The 20,197-nt window shown below is 43.5% G+C and overlaps 1 protein-coding gene across 1 annotated transcript in view; it reads right to left on the reverse strand.

Moving 5' to 3' along the window:
• Window positions 1–20,197, reverse strand: part of LOC311231695 (solute carrier family 22 member 7-like) — a gene marked incomplete at both ends in the record, with an annotated part of 141,567 nt that overhangs the window by 116,996 nt on the left and 4,374 nt on the right. The window contains 4 exons of the mRNA XM_084318323.1: window positions 3,786–3,895; window positions 6,971–7,094; window positions 15,663–15,831; window positions 18,385–18,539. Coding sequence (XP_084174449.1) covers window positions 3,786–3,895; window positions 6,971–7,094; window positions 15,663–15,831; window positions 18,385–18,539 — 558 coding nt within the window. The remainder of the gene's footprint in view (window positions 1–3,785; window positions 3,896–6,970; window positions 7,095–15,662; window positions 15,832–18,384; window positions 18,540–20,197) is intronic.

The raw sequence follows: 20,197 nt of genomic DNA on the forward strand, positions 1-20,197 counted from the left end.
CCTACCACCTTTTACCAACACAGGGGTAGATTACTTTGGACCAGTCGAAGTGAAGAAAGGAAGATCAACCTGTAAGAGGTACAGAGTCATATTTACCTGTATGGCAAGCAGGGCCATCCATCTGGAGGTCGCGGTGTCATTGGACACAGACGCATGCATCAATGCTCTGAGGTGTTTTATCAGCAGGAGAGGACAAGTGGCGCACTTACGGTCCGATAATGGTACCAATTTCGTTGGGTCAGAACGAGAACTGAAAGAGGCTCTGGCTGTTTTGAATCAAGACAAGATTCATGGAGTTCTGGCACAAGTTGGAATACGTTGGAGCTTTAATCCACCGGCAGGTTCACATCACGGTGGCGTCTGGGAACGAATGATCCGCCTGGTGAGAAGGGTTCTCAGTTCTGTCCTACGTCAGCAGAGGTTGGATGATGATGGGCTTCATACAGTGTTCTGTGAAGTGGAGGCCATTTTGAATGACCGTCCAATAACCAAGCTCTCGGATGATCCCAACGACCTGGAGCCACTTACACCGAACCATCTTCTTCTCTTGAAGGGTAAACCAGCTTTGCCACCTGGAGTGTTCGATCCACATGACCAGTATGTAAGAAGACGATGGCGGCAAGTCCAGTATCTTTCAGATCTTTTCTGGAAAAGATGGGTACGTGAGTACTTGCCCTTGCTTCAAGAGAGGCAAAAGTGGAACCAGAGGAAAAGGAGTTTGGCAGCTGGTGATATTGTGGTCATCATGGACTCTTCAGCTCCTCGTGGGTCCTGGCCACCTGTATCAGTTCCGCAACCGTTCCTATTTCCGGGGTAGGCCTGATTGGCCCAGACAGGCACGTGACCCGAATAGAGACATATGTACAGCGTTCGATGCAGAATAGAAGTAACTGAGTTACCATACAATATACAATACGCTATAGTGCAAAGCAGAAATGGGATGAGGTACAATTTACAGTAAGGTGTATGCGTTGCAGTGCAAATGCTGGCGCGCTCCAGAGACCGTTACTGTACCATACAATATACAATGCAATGTACCAATATACAATACGCTATAGTGCAAAGCAGAAATGGGATGAGGTACAATTTACAGTAAGGTGTATGCGTTGCAGTGCAAATGCTTCTTACTGTTGCGCTCCAGAGACCGTTACTGTACCATACAATATACAATACGCTATAGTGCAATGCACGTTAAAAAATAAATAAAAAAATTTAACGGAATCGAACTTGTCACAAACGGACCATAGGATCCAGAGCCAAGCAGCGTTACCAATTGAGCTAGTTGTCGATGGTAAAAAAGGGGGGATTACTGCTACATAATGCTGCCGCGACGGAGCTCCGCTGCGACAATATTATTAAACAGCGGCTCTGTCATTGAAGTGGGAAAAGTGAGCCGTATGGTATATTAGTACATTGCATAGTATATTGTATAGCGTATGGTAACTCTGCGGCGTTGAAGGCGGAAAGCGGCGGTGAACCACAGCAGCCTCGTTGCCGTGTCCTGGGGCTGCCGCGGGGCGTGCCTGTCGGGGCCAATCAGGCCTACCCCGGAAATAGGAACGGTTGCGGAACTGATACAGGCGTCCTGGCCACTTGGCAGGGTTCTGCAGGTATTTCCAGACAAACAAGGGCTGGTGCGTTCTGTGAAATTGCAGACTAAAAGTAGCACCATTGTAAGGCCGGTGACGAAACTGTGTTTGGTTCATGAAATGTAGATCTATGCACTTAATCCATGTCATGTTTTGGCTCTTATTTGTTTTGTTTATTTATTTTTTTTGAATTGTTATGTCTGCCTGCCTTAACAATTAGGGGCCGGTGTGTAACGGCCAAAATGGACTTAATGTGCAGTGGATTTATGTGACCAGGGGGTGGCGCTTCTTTTATTTAAGCGTCAGGTACACCTGTAGGAGGAGGAGTTTTGACCCGGAAAAGGGCAATGGTTTTTGACCGCACGCACGACGCAGGTCTCAGGTCAAAATGTTTGTATCTAATTAGTTATTGTGTTCATTATTATTTATCAGTTTATGAAGACATCCTGTTTGACGGTGAGGGAAAATAAACACCATTTTCCCAGTAAAGCTGCCTGCACGTATCATTGGGACAAAGGACTGTTTTGGTATGAGACCAGGAGTATAACGGCACGTCAGCCAGTCTAACTACAGGATCAAAATTGCTCAGTAGCTCCGTATAAGACGGGAGCTCCTTTAATACTTACATACGTTTTTGATGAGACCGTGTTGCCTGTTTCTATTGACCAGGCAGTATCACTCAAGTCTGTACATGTTCCTTAGTTTTCTATCAGTGGCAGCGGTCAGGTGTTCTGCCACTGTGGAATCTCTGCTTAGGATACAGTGTTGTAGTACTCTAGTCCGAGTCCTGGACTGATTTTCAGGACTCGTGACACGACTTGGACTTGAGCACTGATGATTCGGACTTGGACTCGGAAGGTGCAGATGAGGACTCAGACTTGTTAATTGATAAATACAGTTGTTTCTTTTAGTTTATTTTGTAATAGGCCCTAATCATTTGGCATAAGATATTGATGGCTAGTGCATTTGTTTGGCTATTGTGTCACAAAGTAAATAAACTCCCTTTGAAATGGTGACTGCTGTGTCATTTATGTTTTTATTTTTGTACATTTTTTTTCTCTCACTTTTTCTGTATTTTTTGCTCCCATCCCAATTTAGTCGTTATGCCAATTCCCTTCCTGGTCATTGCACGCATTGCCCCACTGTCTGCCTAGGGAGGGTGTAGAACTACCACATGCCTCCTCCGATACATGTGGAGTCAGCCAGCCGCTTGTTTTCACCTGACAGCGAGGACTCTCACTGGGGGAATGTAACGCGTGTGGAGGTTCACGCTATTTCCCCCCGATCCCCTCCCTGCTGAACAGGCGCAGACCGACCAGTAGGAACTGCAGTTTACAACGACCAGGACACATACCCCGCCGGCACCCGCTAACACTCAGAGGACCATTGAACTTCAAAAAACCTGTGATGAAAACCAACCTGAAAATAATGTGTATCTCCTCTTACGGAGCCACCCTGTGGAATGGGCTAGAGGATTAACTAAAATATTGTGAAAATATAAATCAATTCAAATCTAGACTCAAAAAAATCTATTTTTGATAGGTACAGAAGGGAAGAAGAGCTTTAATTGCATATTAATAAAAAGAAAATACGTATGATACTGTATTGTACGTTATATCATATTACATTATATAATCATATTATAATTAATTTGTATATTATATTGAACTATATTTGCAGTATATGCTATTATATTATGGTACTGTATTGTATATATCATGTACTATATATTTCACATCACATTATGTATGTGCTGTATACACTATTATGTACTATATACTATTATATATACTATTATATACTGCAGGTATACTATACTGTAATGTGTACTGTAATGTGTACTATATGTGTGTACTGTAATTTGTACTATATCATATCTATATGTATGTACTATGTATGTATGTAAATGAAAAAACAAAAAGAAAAGAAACATAAGTCTTCAGGGGTAGGGCCCGACAAGCCTAGTGCTTCTCCCTAGCCCTTTTCGGACAATTGGACAATTCTGCAATAGCAGCTGGTAAAACGTTGACAATTTATGGAATGACCGTTGTTATGTGTCCAAAGCCCGAAATAAAAAATAACTGAACTGAACTGAACACTGCCAATTGTGTTAGTAGGGACGACTGACAGCTGGGTTACAGTAACTATTTGTTTATACTTCAAACGACCAAAGGTCAAATCCATGGTATACTGTACCAGAATATTCCTGAGCAAATGGTTATTTTCCTCAGCTTAGGCGTCCTGACCAGATCCAAATAGGAATGATTCTTTTCAGCAACTTCAGGGACTGTAACCTTCCTCAGAGTCTGTAAGAAAGAAAAAGTGCTGTCATCATATACACAAGTTCAATAGTCCAAGATAAAAGTGCTGTCTTCAAATATACAAGTTCAATAGTTCAAGATACAAGTGCTGTCTTCATATACAAGTTCAATAGTCCAAGATAAAAGTGCTGTCTTCAAATATACAAGTTCAATAGTCCAATATAAAAGTGCTGTCTTCATACAAGTTCAATAGTCCAATAAAAAGTGCTGTCTTCATATATATAAGTTCAATAGTCCAATATAAAAGTGCTGTCTTCAAATATACAAGTTCAATAGTCCAATATAAAAGTGCTGTCTTCATATATTCAAGTTCAATAGTCCAAGATAAAAGTGCTGTCTTCATTATAGAAGTTCAATAGTCCATCCCTCAGAACAACAGAATACATGATTCTAGATGTTAAAACGACAGATGGAATATTCAGACGCTGGCCTTGAGATCTAGGGTGTCCATCAGCCCAGCGTGTACATTGGCTCCTCTCGTGGCCACGCCTACTTTTGGTGCGGAGTCACAACACCATTCCTGTAGATCGATCTATTCTATTTGGCCTGTTTAAAAACTGGCAGCAGCTAGCCTAGCTTAAAGTTCCAGGAGAGGTGTTTTTGGCCAACAGCTAAGCTAGCTCATCCGTATCCGCTTCCATTCGTTTGTGCTAAACTAGGCTAGTTTGCAGCCGGATAGCTTTCTCCGGAACACACAGATAGGCCTTTAACACCGGCCAGGCTCCGTGCTGGAGCCGGTTCCCGAACGTAATCTCGCACCGGCCGGCGCGTTCACACCGTGATTAATTGGTTCAGAACGTGACAAATCGGTGCTCAGCTGGCACAGATTTTTTTTGGTTTTTCCTCGCGAACCGTGACATCATCAGTGGGCGTGTCATATTATAGGCTGTGAAGACGAGAACGGGGGAAAGTAGAGAGTTGGCATTGCACTGTCGATCCATTCAACAGGAAGCGATTTGCGACTGATCTCAAAACGAGATCAGGGCCCTATTCCCCGTACCTGGTTCAACTAAGTCGATCAAGAGTCCCATTATCCAGCTTCAGTTAACCCGATGTTTGAAGCCGGGATTTTCATGTTCCTCGAAGGTGGATTCAGTCTCGTTAACTCAAACCAGACTTGAGACCCAGGATAAGTGCGCGCGGCCGCTTCAGTTGAAAAGCCATCACGTATCGATAGCAGAGATCCTGATTTTCTAACGGCATTGATTGATTAATTGATTTAAAACTTTATTAACAGATTGCATTACGGCTCAATCGCCTCGCCGACAAGTTAAATGCGTTATCTATAGGCTAATTTTAAGTCCCTCATTACCCCAATCAATCAGATTATATTTCTTTAAACTTGCCTGCTGGCAGTAGGTTTATGGAATGGATAATCAAATGAGATCTTGCTAGCTAAAATAATTAGTTAAACTGTTATAAGGAATAAGGACACGGCTCTCTTACCCATTGATTGATGTATGGTGGATCTTTTACTTATCTACACTGTGGTGTAACGGTGTCTGCTTTTGACTTTCACACAGGCGGCCCGGGTTCGAATCCCACTTCTCCTAGTCTTTTCCTTCTTTTTGCAATGTAGGAATAATTCAATTTGGTGCACGTTGAGAGCTATATAAAGAATGACATCCTCAATGCATGTAGATTTATAATATTTTAACTTAAAACTAGGCTACTTTTGCGTATAATCATTAATATTATATTCCAAAAGAATTATATTGGAAAAGCGGGGTTTTGAACACCGGTCGCCCGGTTGCCAAGATTCAGCACTAGCCGCTGCGCCACTGTGCCACATGGGATATACTCATTGTTTATGCATTAATGGACGAGAGACCCGTGTTTAGAATATTTTTCTTACCAAAAAATGAAGTTTTATCTCTTTATTCTCAAATGCATTAATGTGACGTCAACGGCTCATTCAATTTCTCAAATCCGTCAAACAGCGCATCTCATCAGACATTTTAATCCCAGTTACAATATCACACAAAAACCACAATCCCCGCATAGACACTTCAATTTTATGCTTGAATGAAACACAATCCGGCGCTCCGTTAAGCAAATCTACAGCGGAGATTAATATATGAAACTAATCAGAGCCAAACGGCCGATAGGTTTCATTCATTAAAAATATCCCCGCGGGATTCACATTTGCAATGAGCCGTTATTAAAATAACCACATGCAGCGTGTATCGCGACTCCGAGCGCCGTATATGACGTGCATTATTTTATTTAGGACAAAGTAAATCTATAGGCTCAATATGAGTTTAGTTCTATTATTATACATTTCAAAAGCCCCCTCTAGGAAAACGAAGCACAGAAACGTAACTAGACTGTGAGAATCATTTCAGGAAACGAGCTGTCACTTCTTTGCGGGGGCGTGGCCATGGTTCATCCGGCTAACTTGAACTTAACCCTGCTCTCGACCAGGCTCAAACTTTTTGATCTGTTGTCATGGTGATTTAGACAATCCAGCTTCGGGGAATGGGAAGGTCCGGCTTAAGTCAGACTTGACCGAAAGTTATCCGGCTAACTCAGTTATCCAGGTACGGGGAACGGGGCCCAGATTCAAATGTATTGTTATGATACAGCACAAGTACAATACACCATCCAACCAGAGTGGATAAAGAAATGCTCCAGAAATTAATATGCATAGGGAAAGGCTTAGCGAGTCAGCGCACACACACAAAAGAATACACGCACACACACACTGTATACGTTTGAAATGAATCGTTCCAGAAAAGTAGGCTTCTATTATTCGAATTACCTGTTTTAATGGGTATCATAGTAGTAAGTCCTACTGTAGAACATGACATATTAGCATGCCATCTGATTTATTAATGCCAATACTGGACGACAAGCGCAATAGGCACTTGAGAAGTGTAAATGATGGATTAGTCAGTAACAGTTCACGTCGGACTGTTTAGCTCAAAGGAGCCCTGGCGGTGTGAAATGGGTAAGAGAGGAAATTGGTATCTACCTTCTTGTCCAACTCTGGAGAAGACTGTAAGCGCATTTCCCATAATGTTGGTTGTGTTCCTTTAAGCCTTAGACCATCAACCTTACCTCTGTATCTAATTTGGACGAGTCTTCGTATTTTCCATTCATTTTAGCACACTGAATCAGGTACTTCTGGGCCTGCTCCACCTCACCGTTAACCAGAAGCCATCTTGCAGACTCTGGAATCCACCTTCAAAGAGAGATGGAACATCTACTAAATGTTTTGTAGTAGGCCACAATGTAATGATGATTATAGCTTGATTTCATAGAAGAAGGACAATTGTAATAAACCCTATATGACCAGGGTGCGAACCATGGGGCAGCTCGGTGAGCCATTGGATCCCCTAGATCAGACATCAGCTCCCCTGAAAACATGATTTGTGAATTTTTGGGGGGTCTCTAAATTACTGAAAATAAATGCTATTTTTGCCATGCATTTCTCATTTTTCTGTAATTTTCTGTATCATCATCGTGTATAATAAATACAATTTGGCTATTTTGATGTATGATTAATGATTTGCGCACTAATTCACACCGTAATATGGCAACATGCATGCTATTCTTGCAATTACCATTCGGAGCCTGGCGGTGCTGCAACCTGCAGGCACGCACAAATCAAACTTGACCCACGTTTTAACCTGTGAGTGACAGTGATAGTTTGACAGGTAATCACTCAGGATAATGTCGAAATGAAAAATCCAACAAGTAAGCCTTTTAACCAATTTTGGTTTCACGAAGATGGCGAAGCAGCCAATCGACTTGACAGAGCAGGAGGCGGGATCATCTACGTCTTCGATAGCAGACAAATTGACAGCTGGCGACGACGCTGTTACACCTGCTGCTGCTGCGGTGGCGCCGGTGGGGACTATTTCTCTGACAACGCCCGGTGGTACCGGCACCGGCGGTCGTATCAGAACAAATGGATAATTTTTTTTATCATGAAATGTGCTGTGCAAGCCCAGACCGTCCAGACAGCCGGACCACAAAACAACAACAAGTGAGTCTATTACAATATGTGTTCTGTAGTTACTGAAACTGATTGAATATATGACAAGATTCAAGAGGTTTATTTGTCACATACATACATACACAAGGCCTAGTATGTCGAGTACAGAAAGCGTCACAGTATCCTCCGACAGGAAAGAAAAATAATGAGCTCCCGGCCGCCTCTTCTTTAAAGGCGGCCCAAGAGCCCTTCCGCGTTTCTCTGATTGGCCGCGACGCCCCACGTGACAACGCTGCCGCGGAGCTCTGCCACGGCATTATGCAGCCCTAATCCCCCCTCTTTCAACATCGACGGTTAGCTCAACTCGCTCGCCGCCTTGCTGTGGAACCTGCGGTGCGTTGGTGACAAGTTCGAATCCCTTCAATTTTTTTTTTTTTTTAACGTGCATTTCGCCGGTTAAGTTTAGGCATTGTTTTGGAGTTGGTTAAGGTTAGGGTTAAGTTTAGGCATTGTTTCGGAGTTGGTTAAGGTTAGGGTTAAGTTTAGGCATTGTTTCGGAGTTGGTTAAGGTTAGGGTTAAGTTTAGGCATTGTTTCGGAGTTGGTTAAGGTTAGGGTTAAGTTTAGGCATTGTTTCGGAGTTGGTTAAGGTTAGGGTTAAGTTTAGGCATTGTTTCGGAGTTGGTTAAGGTTAGAGTTGGTCGCAGAGCATGGCAATAGAATGCAGCCTATTTCCGCTCTGCTGCTCCGCTCCGTGGCAGACACGCGGCGGCGTTGTCACGTGGGGCGTCGCGGCCAATCAGAGAAACGCAGAAGGGCTCTTGGGCCGCCTCAATAGTAGAGGCCTCCCGGCCAGTGGCGGCCGGCCGATAGTGGGCGCTAGAGCGCCGCCCTCCCTGGTTAAAAGAAGAAGAAGAAAGAATTATTTGCGTGAGGAGGAAGTAGCCTATTCATCCCCCAGCCGGCGCCTAGCCCCCTCCACTCCGTTTTTATGGGCACTCATTTCTGCTCCGCCGTAATTGCGCAACTCACAGGGAAAAATGCAAATACGTATAAATAAATACGTACGTACAACATAGCGCTGTCAAATACGATACCAGAGGGCGCTTGCTCGAGTGCCCGATGTAGTCACTATTGGCTGAGAGTGGCACGTGACATCGCGTCCCCAGACGTTGGGCTCTGGGCTCTGCAGATTATGCTAATCGAGGGGCTACTAGGAAATAGTAGTTGTCGGAAATTGATAATAATCACAAGATACTGTACATTCAGACAGTGTTGGATCTAACTAAATAGATTTATATGGACAAGTTCAAGCCTGGAGTCTGGACCACAAAGCTTCTCGAAGGGTAGGCTATACTCTGTCTTAGCTGGTTCGACAACAAACAACAACACGCTATAATGGCTAGCTGGATGCAGTCTGGACAGTGGATATACATCAACAGTCTGGGACAGTGGACATATACACTTTATCAAGCCCTCCTGGACCACGTTTCAACTAAACAAAGTCTCTCTCTCTCTCTCTCTCTCTCTCTCTCTCATCTGAGCGATGCTGTGTTGTTGTACGAACTAATAAATTTTGCCGCGGGTGGGGCATAATCAACCAGACAATGAATGGTAACTTGTTTAAAATGACAAGATATACATATGTGTTTATTATTGGATTGATCAGAGAGAGAGTGGAGTTTCTTTTGGATTTAAAATAAGTGGATTATGGCTTGTTCAATATCTCACACAGTCTATGTTTGAATGAATGAATGAATGAATGAATGAACACTTAATTTAACAGATTGCAGAATGGGTACAATACAGTACGGCTCAATACACACAATTGTTAAGGGGATGCAGACCAGAGAAAGATGTTTGTCTTGTTTACATCAGGGTCCCCCATTTTCAATTCATATCGATAGTTTAATAGCTAGCCTTGACTCGTTTAACAATATGCAAAATATGTGTACAGCCCTGTACTCATACTGAAGTTATTCTTGGTATATACTACACATACTACTAGGTCTGATTGTGTAACGAATCGATTCCACGTCGCGTTGTGTGAGTGAGAGAGAGAGAGAAAGAGAGAGAGAGAGAAAGAGAGAGAAGGAGAGATAGAGGGGGATACTAATTAATTTAATGTAAAGTGCTACAGAGGGTTGTGCGAACAGCCCAGAGCATCAGTGATTGTGAGCGTCCCTCCATCCACGATATTATACAATGGGCAGAGTGTCAGCAAAGCCTGCAGGATTTTTAAGGACCCCAGCCACCCCAACCACAAACTGTTTTTTGGCAGACCCCGGATCAGTTTTTCTCCAAGGGTAGTCAGACCTATGAACAAATAACACTAAGGGAAAGCCCCACCCTTGCTACTTTTATAGGTCAACTCAAACAATGGCTGAAGACCAACCAGTCATGTGACCACATGTGATATATGTCTCTAGCCACTAGTATTTTTGTGTATTGCTGCTATGTATTTTCTAGTGAATTGCTGCTACTTATTTGTACATTTCTTACTATTTTATATATCCTGTCTTTATGTTTGGGGAAAACGGATGGAAATTAGCCTTGTGCTAAATCCGGACATTTTTACACTCTTACCATGTAGGTGACTGTATCTGCTTCATGTTCACTGTGTTCATAAATTTAGCATTGTCCCATCCAAATAAACACATAAAGTAAAGTAAAGTAAGTAATGACCGGCTAAAGGTTTGTGACTGACATAACCAGTGCTACTGACCTGCACACAATACTGATCTGCACACAATACTGACCTGCACACAATACTGATCTGCACACAATACTGACTTGCACACACACTTTTTTTTGGGGTATTTCTATGCTGCAAAATCTTTAAATCTTATATTGCTTCTATATCTATAATCTATATCGCTTCTTTTGTACGACTTCTACTGTTCTGTAAAGTAACTCAGAACCATATCCTGTAAAGTAACTCAGAACCATATCCTGTAAAGTAACTATTTCAGTGTAGCCCAACATAAAAAGAAGAAAACTGCCATCATAGAGGGCCCCTATGTGCCATACCCTGGGTACGCTTTCACTAAAAAAATTATATTCTGCTATGCCAAAATTATGTTTTCTGTTTTCTTTTGCTTCCGTCAGTCAGTTGATTTTAAAATATACATATAGAGGGGGGCATGTCAAGGCAGCATAGGGTGAGGTTGTGTTTCAGCTAGGCTCCCCAAAGTACGTTCTTTTATCATACTTGTACCCATTAGTCTTTATTTTATTTAATTTTTTTGTACAGTATTTTGTTAGATACATCGAGTTTACACGTTTTTGAGCATTGGAGATGGCAGCTAAACGTTCGGTGACTCGGGGGGGAACGACGCCGTCTGCTAGCGTGTCTCCCTCAGTTGAACTGAGTGACACGAGCCTGCTGGAGACTATCGGCAGGCTAATAGCTAACGCTGTGGTTGAATCAGCCAGGACGCAAAAGGAGCTCTTCGAGAGCTTTGGACAAACGGTTACGTTGGAAATCAGGACAGCAATTGATTTGGTCATGGAGAGAGTAGATAGCTGAATTCAATGGCCACGGCTAACGCATCTTAAATAATATCCCTAACCGAAGAAACTTCCAAGCAGGCCGAGAGACTACTAATCCTGGAGGGGGCCTTGCTCAATAAGCGGTCGGAGGTGGCCGGGATGCAAGCTACGATCTGTGAGATGCAGTCCAGGGAGAGACGTCTCAACATCCGTATTGTGGGAGTCCCGGAGGGATCTGAAGGGAGCCGTCTCGTGGACTCCATGCCCGGCTTGTTACAGCAGATTGTGGGCCTTGACATTCTGGCCGCCCCTCCATTGTGTGAGACGGCCTACAGAACTGGCCCGGCGAGGTCCGACAAGAACCAGGTGCCTAGACCCATCATTGCGAGGCTTCACAGTCTACGCACGAAGGAGCTGATTATGCGGGCGGCCTGCTCCAGGAGGGAGCAATTACACCTTGGTGATGAAGAGCTTTGAAAGGCTCATTCTACCTCAGCTACAGAGGGAGGTTAGTGGGCACACAGACCCACTCCAGTTTGCATACAAGCAGCAGAGAGGTGTGGATGATGCAATGATAACCCTGCTGCATCACACCTACACACAGCTGGAGAAGCCCAAGTCCTTTGTCAGGATAGTATTCGTGGACTTCTCAAGTGCATTCAACACCGTGCAACCTCATCTGATGGGACAGAAACTCCTCCGGATGAATGTCAAACCCCACCTCATACTGCTCATTCTCTCCTTCCTCACAAATAGACACCAGACTGTTAGATTCAACGGCAACTACAGCTCCAACAGAACGGTATCCACCGGGGCACCCCAGGGAACTGTCATCTCACCAGTCCTGTTCACTCTGTACACCGACGACTGAGATGCTCTTCATCAAATACTCTGATGACACAGTCATCGTTGACACCACCAACTCCAATGACCGCATCATTGGAGAAATGAACAGGTTCGCAGAGTGGTGTAAGAACAATTTCCTGGACCTAAACCCCAGCAAAAAAAAGGAACTGCTGGTGGACTTCAGGCGTGACCCCACAACTCCCCCAGCTCTGGAGATAAATGGCCAGAAAATTGAGCGCGTTGAGGAGTATAAATATCTTGGCACCACCATCGACCATAAGCTCACCTTCAAGACCAACACAGATAACATCCAACAGCGACTGTTCTTCCTCAGGAAGATGAGGAAGCTTCAGGTCCGACCATCAATCCTGCAGGCTTTCTACAACTCCTTTGTGGAATCGATAATGTCCTTTAACATCACATCATGGTTTGGAGTGATGCGTGCCATCAACCGGAAACCTCTCGACAGGGTCGTTAAGATCAGCGGCAAGATAATTGGGAAGGACCAGGAGCCACTCAGCAGCATCTACAAGAAACGTACAGTTAAAAAGGCCTCCCAAATAGTTGAAGATAACACACACACCCTTCACACCCATTAAAAACTAATGCCCTCAGGCCGTCGATACAGAGCTTCATCATTGAACAAAAGGGGCTTAGGTAGCTTCGTGCCAATCAGACTGCTGAACACCTAGGTCTGGTGGAGGCCGGACTGCCCTATATATATAGTGGTGAGTGTCTATGTATTGTGACTGTATGTTTGTCTTTCAACCACTGCACAAATGAAGTTCCGAAAGGAAAATAAAGTAATTTGAAGTTTAAAGTTTTGAAGTAAAGTGGCCATTTTCGAGGACTTCACGCCCAATGTTCTAGCGCAGAGAGGGGAATATCGAGAGGTCATGTCCCTGTTGTGGAAGTTGAGCCTCCGCCCAACTTTGCTATTCCCAGCCAGGCTTTCAGTGAAAATGAAGGGAGAAGAACACTGTCAGTTATGGTCGCTAATAATGGCGGATAAATGGTGGATAAGTATGTGAAGATAGCTGACAGCTAGCTCAAGCTATAGCTGGACAATTACGTTGAATGACACTGTGTGCTATCGTAACAGGCTAGGCTAACCTAGGTTTGTTTAACCAAGCTAGCTGGACAATTGCTAAATGCTACACGTGCACATTCAAGCTAACTGGACATATGAGCGATTAGACACAACAGGTATGTGGAATGACACTGTGTGCCATCACAACAGGCTAAGCTGGTCTTATATTTATTTAATAATTTTTTTTTGTTAAATTAAGCTAGCTGGTCAATTGCTGGAGTGCTGCACGTGTCCATGTGAGCTAACTGAACACGGCCATGTGTGGGAATTACACTATGCTCCGTCACATCAAGCTAACCTTGTGTGCGCAGGACTCCATGTGCTCATTCAAGCTAGCCGTTCTTTCGCCCTGACTGGGCATGCGCGGGAATTGCCGTGATTTAATGCGGCCGATGTTAGTCGGCCTGACATACCGGCTGCGAAACTATTGACGGTGACTGTTGATGTTAAATGTTTGGATTACTCTGTTTTATATCTTTTTGCTGCTTATTCAATATTTTCCACAATGTTTCAGCTAAGAGGCCTGTTCACTGGTGTTGTTGTTTTGGTATTTGGCCTACGTTTAATGTGGGCCACAGTGTATAATAATGTTGTGCTTATGCGGATGTACTGAGGTTATATCAGTACTTTGTGTTTTTTGTTTATGTTGCTTTTATTTTTATAAGGAATTACGGTTATCTCCAACCAATGTGCCTAGATAGATGTACGGTGAGATGCTCGGTTTATCTTAGTCACTCTAACCAGAGAATGTACTGGGGAATGCACTGCATTACTTAAGGACTAATGGGGGGTTAATAGAGGGGGGAGCAATGATGGGATAGCCTTAGGAACCTATGACTCCAGTGGGAGGTGGTAAGTATGTGAAGCCAAGCCTTATGGTTGGCGGATCAATATGTTGTTGGCCTCATACGATAATTGCCTTTTTTTTTTTATATATTTCTGCCTAACTGTACTCTCCTCACACTGCTGCATCGCCCTGGCTTAGTGCCTATGTCCTCGGCCAGTCAGAACACTTGTTACCCCCCATCTGCCTAACTCACTCGTATGACTTGTGACTGACTTCCGAGGCTCTTTTCCAACAATCTTGGAGGGTGACTTGGGCGATCAGTCGTATGAGGCTAACGATATTAGAAGGGGAGGGGGGGGCATGGTTGATAGAGTTAACACAATCTGCGCCGGAAACGAGTTAACTCGCTATTGCCCGCCATGCGTTCAGAGCCAGAAATGAGTTAACTCGTTTTTGGGATCGTTATTTCGTTTATTCGCTATATCTATTCATAATTCATAGCTACAGCCTCTGGTATAGCCTTCAGACCCTGTCTGAGCTGGCAGACGGTCAACACCGCCCTCTACTGCCTGGCGGAGCTATTGCATCTCATTGAAAATGGGCTGGTGTGTTTTAAGAGCCGATCTGAGCCGGGCGGGCAGGGTTTAAATACTCAGGCGAGCCAGTTCTATACAACGATGGCATCGAACAGTAACCCCGCCCGCCCGTCATTGTGAAACGGTCGGTAGTGTGGTACGGACCTCCACGAGCAGTATTTTGAATTGAATTTTTTGGATTATTTCTTTTGCATTACATCAGATACAAGGTAAGAACATTATATATAAATTTGATCGTTGATCTGATATTTATTTCTACTGCGATCACAGCTATCTGTGTGGACCATGTTGTGCTTATTACCGTTGACTGCGGGGGGGGCCGGGGGGGGGGGCGAGCGCCCGCTACGACGGTAATTTCATGTATGCACGACGAGCTATAATAATGATAATCTAGCGTTGATTTCAGGATGATTAGATAATCAGCCGAAAAATTACAACGTGATGACTGGATTACAGTAAAATGCCTTTTTCTCGTCTTTTTCCTGGAATTACTGAAGCGCACCCAAACCATACTCTATTCAAAACGGTCTAAAACGGCAATGTACGGATGAAAAAACAATCTGTCTCAGGCATGTTGACTGGAAGCAACTCACTGAGACTCGACGGTGTTATTAGACCCATAGATATAATATAAGATATATTTTAAGCACTCGCAAATGTCGCAGTCTAAAACTATATCCATTGAATAAAGACCTGGCGATGAAGGGTGATCAGCGCCCCCTGCTGCTGGCGGTCAATGTGTTAAAGGGGGGGGGGTTAGGTGATATAATGGTGAGGGGGGGGTCTGGGTATAATTTGTATTTTGTATTTGTTTTTTTGTCAGGTTTTGGGTCTGTTTGTTGTTTTTGTTGTCTTGTCATTATTGTTGTTATTGTTGTTGTCAATGTTGCAAAAAATAAATAAAGAATTGATAAAAAATATATATATATACATATAAAACATTTCCTTCAAGTTCCCCTGGCCATAGATCTACATGTAGTAGCCTGTCTATGTCTATCTTACCACCAGGAGATGATGGCGGCGATGCAGGGTGCCGTCACCACCAACACCAGATGCCTCCAGTCTCTTATGCAGTAGGCCAGCAAGGCCAGGAGCATGTTCCCCACACTCCATGCTACACTGATGATGGTCCCGGTGAAGGTGCGGTGCTTAATGTCTATCCACTCAATACCTGCAGAAAAGAAAGATATTATACCAACAATCACATGCTTTCGAGCAACACTGTTGTTACAAAGGGTCAGATTAAACCGAATATATATATTTATTGCTTGAGATCCCTTGTATAATATTTGTATATCGTTTGATATCCCTTGTATATTCTTTGTATATATACACGGAATATCCCTTTACCTGGGTACAAACCAGACCATAATATTCGCTCTCCTATTGGACAGCGACCCCTAGGCGCCAACGACCATACCCCCAATGGCAAGTTCAAAGGCAACGCCAAGGCATGTCTCAACATGTCCAGGTTTGCGCAGTAATACAAGACAGAACTGAGGTTGGCACTAGATAATTCACCTTACGTATAAATACGGCGTAGGTGGATACAGCAGCACTTAGCACTAAAACGTTGATGCCTTCACCACGAGACAACGTGTAGTGAAGTGGGCAACTTTGCCTCTGAATAGAGCCTTGAGAACCGCGTGCGAATATATTGCTAAAGTGTCAGAGTTTAACGCAGTATCGTTGAGTTCGACTTATTCTAATGTGAAGTAATAGTCTATCATTTATAGTGTATCGTGCGGCTACCGTTCTTCAGTGACCAGCATTACCACCGGTTCGTCGTGTATATAGCTAGTGCACTTATCCAGGCTGGGCGGCCTAAACTCGTGCCACCACCCGAGGAGTCCTAGACGAGAACCGTTGGATATGTACACCGGAGAACCTACACCGGCGAATGCAGAACCTTTTCTGGTTGGATTATATTGCTTTGGTACCGTGACTGCTGGAGCAGAGAACCGTCTACCCCACTATCGTGTGGGATCTACCCCAGTGAGGAGCATCCCTCGAGCCCGCCTCTAGGAGGAGGCTGGCTAGCTTTCATCCATGCTGTCGGGCATACTGGATTATAGCTGTTGCTTTGTCTACCGATCAAGGGAGTACTGCACTGGTTCCTGTATCTGGAACCTCGTTATTCCTCGTTGACCCAGACTTTGCACCCGAACATTCCTCTACCCTGCCGGCTTACACCCGGAGGGAACCCCCCCAGTGTCTCCAGCTGGTACTAGTGTGCCTTATGTAATTGCTATGCTACAGGTGGCGTCAGTTTAGACCCATCTTACTATTCTCATTGACTTACGCTCTTGACCTACTTTACATGTGTTCTTCGCCTTACAAGCGCGAGTATAATTCTCAATCTGTAACTTAACGTTGCTTGCTCTGATAATAATAAATATCTTCTAAATAGAACTTTATGTGTCATTGCTGTATTCTTGTGTGGGTGTTCACCATATATATTCATGTACTGTATGGCCAGTAATTAAAGTACATAACTAAGTAGTGGTTTAATAATACCATACTCTCAATACAGTCAGGGAATTGTACCCCTCAGTTACAACTGTACTTAATCTTATTGTACTTATTTTATGCCTATTCTTATGTCTGCACTTTCTAAATTGCACTACTTTTATTGTCTTTTTATACCTATTCTTATGTCTGCACTTTATGCATTGCTTTTATTCTGTCAACTGTATGCACATTTTATGCCTATGTTAAAGGAACACTCCAACATTTTGGGGAATTAGCTTATTTGCCATCTACCCACTATACACAGACTTGGCTGACAGGAGGAGCATGTTCAGTGCTAGGCTCACACTACCCAAATGCAGCACTGAACGGCACAGGAAGTCCTTCATTCCAACAGCCATCAGACTATACAATGCATCACTGTGCCTCACTGCATCACTGTCGGCCTGGGGAGGGTGTAGAACTACCACATGCCTCCTCTGATACATTATGGAGTCGCCAGCTGCTTCTCTTCACCTGACAGCAAGGAGTTTTCCTGGGAGAACGTGTGCAGAGGTTCACGCTATTTCCCCCAGATCCCCTCCCTGCTGAACAGGCGCCCCGACCGACCAGTAGGAGTCGCAGTTTACAACGACCAGGACACATACCCCACCGGCTTCCCACCTGCTAACACTGCCAATTGTGTTAGTAGGGACGACTGACCAAGCCGGAGGTACCACTGACAACTGGATTCGATCCCAGAGTAGGCGAGTGCTTAGTCCACTGTGATACCCAGCCGCCCCCACGTTACTTGTTTTTTTAAGCAAGATGAAGACAGAAGAGCAGGCCAATGTTCTGATGCATGAACCAATGTATGTTTTATAAGAGTGACCAGGAGCAAGTGTTTAATACAGTTTAATAACCTGTACATTGCATATTACTACTAAATTATATAGTATATTACTATATTACTTTACTGTTTGCACTCTGGTTGGATGCCAAACTTATTTTCGTTGTGCTGTACTTGTGCTGTATAATGACAATACATTTAAATCTAATCTAATCTAATCTACAAAACTACTTTTTTGTCATTGTCGGGACAGATATTGGCGTGTAAGTGACAATCATTGTTCTATCATCTCCTCTTGACAGGTCCAACAGTATGCATAATGCTTATGAAGGTCCATACGACATTTAGGTGGGACAATGTTGACATACACTGGTCTAATTCCTCTGCTGCAGGAACCAATATGTAAGGATATAATGAGGTTCCTACTCAAGGCAAGGGTAGTGATGCTCATTCCGGTCAAGGCGACACCGCAGAGTGTCCTGGTCACGGCGAACATGGTGTAGGAGGTGGAGAGGGCCAGTATGACTCCAAACACGGCACTGGCAGTATAAGATACCAGGATCATGGGTTTACGACCAAACCTGCAATACAGGAGCAACATGTCAGCTGACACCAGTATCAGTATCATGGTAACATGATGGTCATTTCAGTTTTACCATGTTACCGGCAGGTAACGTAGGGGGCCCCCCTGAGTATAAAAAAGAACAAAGGGGGAAAAAGCGAGGATTGAAGTTGGTTTGCATCAATAATGGTCTATTTTCAGACTTTAACTTAAATGCATTATGAGCACTTTCAGCATTATCATCATCATCATCATTGTAATTCAAGATAGGATTAATCCAAACAATTCCCCTAATTAAAAACCGAAGTGATCTGTGTCTCCTTTCACACCCCAGGTCTGACGTGAGATGTCCATGGTGCTAAAGGAGCAAAAAGCGCAAGGGGAATCGTTAAGCTTGCATGTCAGTCGGCAATTGAAACGGGTGAAACATAGCTAAGGCTGCCACTGTCTTTATCTCCTCCCAAAGTGATTGGATCCAGTCACACTGCCAGAAGACATGCATGATGGTGCTTGTGGTGTTTCAAATAAACTTTAGAAGCAATGTGGGACATTCCATGGGGGCAATGGTGATGCTTGGACAAATGTCTTAAAAACAGTTAATTTACATTTACATTTAGTCATTTAGCTGACGCTTTTAACCAAAATGACTTACAAATTGTGAACAACAAGTCAGCAGGAGGGGTACCTCTCTGGCAGCTAAGGCATAGTAGTATAGACATAATTAGCATGGTGGGTAGTAGTAACATAGTACATAGTGGTAAGGTACATAATAGTAAAAGACAGTAAGTAAGTAAGTAAGTAAGTAAGTAAGTAAGTAAGTAAGTAAGTAAGTAAGTAAGTAAGTAAGTAAGTAAGTAAGTAAGTAAGTAAGGAAAGAAGTAAGTAAGTAAGTAAGTAATATTGGGCAAACCAGGGCCCTCATTCATCAACGTGACTTAGAAAATGTTCTATTTCCACACGTAAGCACAGAATTTAGAAGTTGTGCACGCACAGAAATATTGGGATTTATCAACCGTGCGTACGCAGGTTCTATGCTCCTCCGTGTTGATAAATACCTCTTTGTTCTACCGTCAATGCTTGTGCATGATTATCCATATATGGTCATGAAAGTGATGAAACACCCCCCATGGGATGTGAAATAATGGACTGACCCGAGCGGAACTCTGAGAAACTTCACGGAGATTGTTCACTGCTGTCGAACCAAGAAGACACAACGCGTGTTATGGGATAAATAAAAGGCGGACTTGTACACGGTGATGTCAGATATCAACGGCTCCCTAAGACCATTGCTGCAATTCTGCCTGGACAGCTCAAAATACTAATAAAGACCGTTCGTTGACCACTGTTTGGCGTTGGTGGTGTGTCATTATAACCGTGCTGTAATATGAATGCCTTTATTAGTTGTGTTCGATTGGCTATATGATTTCTAGAGGCATCTATTTTGTTGTCGGTATTACCGACAACAAAATAGATGCCTCTAAAAATCATATACTATTAGGTAGCCTATATGAATTACATATAATAGCAGCCATAGCCTACATTATGCAACAGTAACTTGCGCATACCAGTGTATGCGACGGACCAGTGTATACCTTATATCATATCATATTCATATAATAGTTTACTCTATCAGCATACCAGCATGTAATATGTTCTTTGTTAGAACTCAACTCGTTA

The sequence above is a fragment of the Notolepis coatsorum genome, assembly GCF_963971535.1.
Source record: "Notolepis coatsorum genome assembly, chromosome: 7".
Lineage (NCBI taxonomy): Eukaryota > Metazoa > Chordata > Actinopteri > Aulopiformes > Paralepididae > Notolepis > Notolepis coatsorum.